The sequence below is a fragment of the Ciona intestinalis genome, chromosome 3 (assembly GCF_000224145.3).
Source record: "Ciona intestinalis chromosome 3, KH, whole genome shotgun sequence".
Lineage (NCBI taxonomy): Eukaryota > Metazoa > Chordata > Ascidiacea > Phlebobranchia > Cionidae > Ciona > Ciona intestinalis.
Window position 1 is genome coordinate 1,601,884 of NC_020168.2, and position 6,643 is coordinate 1,608,526.

Sequence of the window (6,643 nt, forward strand, 5' to 3'; positions counted from 1 at the left end):
TGGACTTCGATGTCGGTATCGTTCTATAACTGTCTTTGTGTAATAATTATATGGACGTCGTTGACACTTTATTTGCACACGTGCCACACTTACGACTTAAGCTTTCCGTTTTGTTTGATGGTCGTTATACACCATGTGTCCGATCAATACCACCCCTCAACAATGTTTGTTAACTTAGACAAGCAGTGATTCTTACGCGGATCTTTTTCGTCAGAAGGAACATCAATTCCGTCACCAGCAATCAATCTGATAGTCCCGGGCAAACACGACTTACATGAATCCATTGATAACCAAAGAAAAACAGCTTCTTACATAGCAACAACGCTCTCGTTGTAGAAACACTAGCGATTAATCGGAATGTAAGAAGGCGATTGTGAAACGACATATGTCCGAAAGAATGCGTCATTTGTTGATAAAAGTAGAACGAAGCTGCTCGTTTCCGTTGATGATGCATTTAATGGGTTAAATACTTTGTTCATGAACCGATTTACGTCACATTTAGTTTGCGTCATCAAACCTTTATTCATTATCGCTTATAATAACGAAGAGTTGCTGAGGACATGGTCGTATAGATCCTTATAGACGAACCGTTGTTCTTGTTGTTTCTTATATACCATATCTTAATTGTCACAAAAAAAAGGTCTCGTCTGACAAAGTGTCCCATATTCCCCCACCCTACTATATATATATAACTTTAAAACGATATTTTTTGTTTTACCTTAAACTAAAGTCACATTGGCCCCTGCCTATTTCCTTATGTTTATATATATATAAAACTAGTTTTATGAGACAAAATTAAACTGTACGAAATATTCAAAGATTTTTTATGAAACTGTGAAACTAGTTTAATCGTTCAAAATCGCAAACTACAAAATTTTATCAGCTTTAAGTTTATTTTTGGAATATCAATATTGAATTTGGAGCAATAATAAATATAAGTTTTGAAACTATAACTCATATATTTTTATATTACAAAAATTGAAAAAAATGGTATTTTTAAAGTTTTGCGAAGCAAAATATTATTTAAGTTGGTTTTTAAATGCTAGAAAAAAATAGGCTGTATCAAAAAGTACTTGAGTATAGTTTTCGCGTTAAATTAAAACATGTTTTTCATAAATACTCAAATTCCACAAAAACTTTAAAAACGTCTTTTTACTGAGGTTTCGCAGTGCATTGAGGTTGAAAATAATATTTATTCGTATAACATAGCGTCGTGTAGTAAGTGTTGAGTTTGCTGTCGAGTAAGTTAGACGCGTAGTAGCTACTTTTGAAACGATCTATATTATGGGCCTCACGTTGATTGCAGGTGGTGTCACATTTCCCTTTGGAAACAAAACGGGTTTATAAAACAAAAATTATTGTTTTGAAACTAAAGTATTGTTTTTGTAACAAAAAATCTTGTTTTCGAAACAAAATTTAATGGTCTTAAAACAAAACTTAGTGTTCAATTTTTTTATTAAATAAAACCGAATTTCAGACATTATATAAATTGCATTCGAAAATCAAATGTTACAAGAGAAAATGAAAGGGATTATAATAACGTACTATACTCAAGGAAATACATTTTATACTCATAACAATTTGAACAAAATATTTTGTTATCGAAAAGATTTTTTCCGAACGAAAATGATTGTTTTGGGAACAAAAATTATGTTTTCGTATCAAGAAAATATTGTTTTTAAACAAAATTTAATGGTCTCAAAACGAAACTTAGTGTTCAATGTTTTTATTAAATAAATGGACTTTTAGACATTATAAATTGCGTTCGAAATTAAGTTGTTTAGGAGAAATTAAAGGAGTTTTAATAAAATGTTGTATTCTAAAGAAAAAAAATACTGTAACCACGGAAATGTATGTTGCACTCGGAAAACAAAGTATTTTGATTTCAGCCCAAAATTTATGTCATCGTAACAAAAAATATTGTTTTCGGAACACAAAACACTGCTTTTGAAACAATACGTAATGTTTTTACAACGAAACACATTGTTCTCGGATTGAAATAATGTTTTCAAAACGAAAAGCTTATCTAAAGATAGACTTAATATTACTTAAAATAATTATACTTAATATTACTTACATAATTAAGAAGTATGTTGGAAGCGTCTCTGGTTAAAACTTATTTTTGCTTCCTGATTTCATCTTTTTTATCTCAGTTTTTTCACAAAACCAAAACTATTTTTTCGAGACAAAATCATACTGTAGGTAATATTCGAGTTTTTATGAATTTATGCAAATAGTTCAATTGTTCACACTCGCAAAATATAAAATTTTATCGGCTGTACTGTGATAGAGAAACTTACTAATTCGCGTTTTACCTGTTCAAAAGGTACTGTTTCTATTTACCGTATTTTTTAATATATCAAAACAATAATCGGCCTTGACGCGCGTTTTATAAATTCGTGATGATACTGTCAAATAATTGTGTAACGTTATTTTTCTGAATATCATCAAATGGGGTCGGTAAAAAGAAAATTTAAAAAATATCTCGCCGGGCAAAGTGTCTAAAAGTGAATGAAAAGCAGAACTTTTCTTGCGTGGCTGGATAACAACAATCGGTAAAACAAAACATGGACCACCTCACTCGTACCCATTAACTATACGTTGTGTACAAATTGGTTCTGATAATAATTTTTCTTCTATCATCTACTTAAAGATCCATAAACCATGACGTAATAGGAAGTCGCCTACTTGGCCGTCGCTTATTTCAAGTAGGTTCGAAAAAGTTACGAAGTATAAATAGTTTGTTCTCTCTCAGTTCCTGTTCATGTGGCCGTCGCCTCACGCCGACTGAGTCACTGAGTTAAATTGAATTGTTAACGTTGTCGTAAATCGTTTAAAAACAGGACTTGCTTTGATTTTATTGCAGATCGTATATACATGTTTTTATAGCGAAAAACTTTATATTGGTTTAAGTACAATGTCTCGCCAACGAAGTCGAATGTACGAGGCAAAACAACGTTTATTTGCATCGCGTCGAATCCCTACAGTTGTTCCTGGTGTACCGAATCTGAACGATCTTTTAACCAACCACAGAATACAGTCTCCTCCAATTCCAGCTCTGGTAAGCAAACGTTTTCAACATATTAAATTTTTCTGATCGTTGATCAATTTAAAGTTGTGGTTAATTATTTTGACCGCTTTGTTTGTATTACATATCATAACAAAGTAGACTTGATCACAATACGAATATGCTTTGATGATGATGTTGTATACACAAAGGTATAATAATATTTACCACCGTATATCAAAGCCATATAGGAGAAAACACGGCAACGATATCGCAACCATCAAGCTTTCGTTATCATACCACCGTCATACCAATTTGGGTTTCTTGTTTATTGTAAGTTTAAACTTGTGTCAGTCTAATCGTTTGGATAGATTAAGTGATAAAAGTATTTGCTCATGTTGGTTTCGTCCCACGTTAGCGGTTGTGATATATTGGTCGACTTCATTAAGTTGATGAAGATCTCTAATTAGCGAAGTAGATAGTTGGTCAAGGAACGCATAAACACCGCAATTACGGGGAAATTTGGGGAGATATTACTGTTTGGGGTTGGTTTGATTGTTTTCAGATAATTAGATCGAAATAAACACCGCAGGCGAAATATGAAGGATGTTCGCAACCATGATGAGGGCAAGTAATTACGATATACACTCATACACTATCGTGTATATATACTTAAATTTGGTAATTGCAGCTTAAGAAACGAATAAATTATAAATGTGTACAACACATCCACCTTTGAAACAAAATATAATGATGGGAAAATACATTTCGTTTCAGCCTCACGGTTACAAGTCACCGCTAGCACCAGGTTACGTGGTACCATACAAACACGACTACGGTATTGCTGCAGATGCAACTGTCAACCTCTTACTCGCCTTCCTATCCCTCTCTACCGCCCTCAGGAAAAATGCTCGCTTGGAAATGATGAGAAATCCTCCTACTCCAATTACGAGACCCGTTGCTCCTACGGCTCTGTTTTATTGTGACTTTGAAATGGGCTGGTAAGATAAGACTATGTTTTATATGCTATATAGTCGTACTTTACAACTGCACATCTACTATTCATTGTTGGATTCTGTGATCTTAAAAATGCATTGTAGCGTTTTATTTTTTAAAATGGGCAATGCAGTTTCAGTTCATGCTACGTATTACTCGATAACCCTAACAATACAAAACTGCATCTAATTTCTAATACTATATATAGTTGGGTGGGGGAGATGGGACAGCTTTAGCACATAATGTCAAATATCCTGACCGTATTTTAAACAATAAACAACGGTCTATGAGAGTGGTGAAGATGTGGTTTTATAATTATTTGAATGTTCCTTGTTAACTTCCAAATGGGACGAGAAAATAGAATGAAAAAGTGTCCCATTTACCCAAATCCTACTGTACATATACGTTTTACCGCTTAACCTATTAGGTGTCCTGGATGGAACCAAAGCAGATCTGATGAACTTGACATGATAGTACATAAAGGATCAACTAAAACTAAAGGCACGGGCCCAAGTGTTGATCATACAAGATTCAATTCATGTAAATACCACAACTACCATATTTTTAATTTAGGCGTAGCGAGTTTAATAACCTTATAAAAAATGTTTTGCTGACAGTTTAAACGTATAGTCAGTTTATGACTATATATCGATTCAAAATATGTATCTTATACTGTAAACACGCTATATTAGCAAGATGTTTATTAAAAATCTATTTTGATCGATCAAATTATCAATAACTCTTACACACATATTTTTTCACTGGGAATAACATATTTTCACACTTGTCGAAATTACGCTTTAAATGTTGTTTTTTTACACACACGTAACTATTTACCTAGAAACTAGTTAAATGTTTGGTGATCAGCGGCGCAACAGAACTTAATTAAAATTTCATAGGAGATAGTATTGACCATTCGTTCAGGCCTATAAAAAAGAAATCTTTTCAAATGTATTTGGTTAATATCAGCGTTGTTTGTTTACCAACTTTTTTGACAGCAGTAAATTCTACGTTCCTTATGGCACCACTAAACAAACGTTTCGATCAAATATTTACAGGAATGCTACTACCAAAGTGATGATGTATTACCGCATATTTTATTCGCGTGATGGTTTGGCGCCTATGTTAAACAACGTCTAACATTTTTTAAGCATGAGTTTGGATAATTTAAGGAAGGGGTTTCAAAAGTTGTTAAAAACATTTCTGATGAAAAATTACGTGCATTGTCGCATAGCCGATTGTTTTTACTCTTATTTTCTTATTTTACTCGTTTTTTTTATATATACGCTGTTTTGTTTTTGAAACTTTTGCGATACTTAGTCCAGCGGTAGGAATTGCACTTTAAGTGTAGACGATCATTTTTACCAGTCAACACAATTAACTTCATAGTATAGACTAAGTTAGGAAACGGATTGTAAAATGTGACGACAACAAAATGTGGCGACAACAAAATGTGGCGACAACAAAAATGAAATATTATTCTGCAACATTGTGTCTGTTTTATTGCCAATCTTTAAAAAGTTTGTTTTAACTTAATAATTTATACATTCGGGGTGATTCAAAGATAATATACTGACATAATAACTGAATAATATAAGGAAAAATGTATTCAAAATTCAGTCATTTGCACTTGGAAATAATTGATAAGAAGTAACACGAAAAATATTCTAGCAATACCCAATTTGTGGCGAAAAAATGTTTTAATAGTTATTATCAGTTTTCTGTTAAATCCATACGCATTTGTTGGAAACAATATTTATAAACCATAGTTCGAACAATACCCATTATCGTTCAACCAATAGCATTTTTTTATACAATGGTTTTTTTATAATGTCCCGCGTCTTAAACCCTATGCTTTCAAATTGGTAAAATTTCACTTGTTGTGCGAATTGCTAAATAACTCTTTGTGTGTTCGTTATAAGATGTTTTTTGAATTGTTGTCAATTGATAAAAAAATGATAGTACCTATTCGTGGTATCACATTATATAATTCGTGGTATTATATTAAGAGTAGTAGGCGATAAATTCCCCGAATAGTACGCACTGTGAAAATCACGTATATATACTTAAATGATGACATTGTCAGTTATTTGATACGAGTTTGCATTTTGCAATAGTTCGTTATCCCTTGTTACAACACTGTACACATATACTCGTTTTTATACCCGTATTGTGAATAAATGATTTTTTTGACAATGTTATCAATCAAATAATCGTGATGCTGTTTTGGCCGAAATAGCGGGAAAATCTTATTAACAAAGCGGGTACAGCAGGTCATGACATTTATTCTGTATACATTTGACTTATTTTGGGCATGAGGATTTAATCCTTTGGCGGCCGCGAAGCAGGAGATTTACTTTCATCGCTTATGTAGAGTAATGTGACGAGTAAACATATTAGACGAGTAAAGAATGTTGTAAACACATACAAGCACTCAACATGTTCTTTCTGCATTCGAATACATCCGTTGATTTGTAAGATATTAAGCCCAGTAATCAATTTTCCCATAACACAACACGTGATTATCAAGGGCATAACCTTTTAATGACACGAATGTTTTTATGTGGGTTAAAACGCAAGGATATTGTATTCTTCTTTATGGCTATCCCGGACCAGGGCATCAAAACCTCGACAAGCAAA

At 32.8% G+C, this 6,643-nt stretch overlaps 2 protein-coding genes across 2 annotated transcripts in view; one reads left to right on the forward strand and one right to left on the reverse strand.

Annotated features, from left to right (window-relative positions):
• The window catches only part of LOC100179901, a 2,733-nt gene extending 2,147 nt beyond the window's left edge, over positions 1 to 586 (reverse strand). Inside the window, exon 1 of the mRNA XM_026833720.1 lies at positions 197 to 586. Coding sequence (XP_026689521.1) covers positions 197 to 284 — 88 coding nt within the window. The 5' untranslated portion in view covers positions 285 to 586. The remainder of the gene's footprint in view (positions 1 to 196) is intronic.
• A 2,255-nt stretch (positions 587 to 2,841) lies between these two features.
• The window catches only part of LOC100186219 (MAM and LDL-receptor class A domain-containing protein 2), a 13,037-nt gene continuing 9,235 nt past the window's right edge, over positions 2,842 to 6,643 (forward strand). The window contains exons 1-3 of the mRNA XM_018811356.2: positions 2,842 to 3,061; positions 3,785 to 4,008; positions 4,431 to 4,543. Of these exons, the coding sequence (XP_018666901.1) occupies positions 2,918 to 3,061; positions 3,785 to 4,008; positions 4,431 to 4,543 (481 nt within the window). The 5' untranslated portion in view covers positions 2,842 to 2,917. The remainder of the gene's footprint in view (positions 3,062 to 3,784; positions 4,009 to 4,430; positions 4,544 to 6,643) is intronic.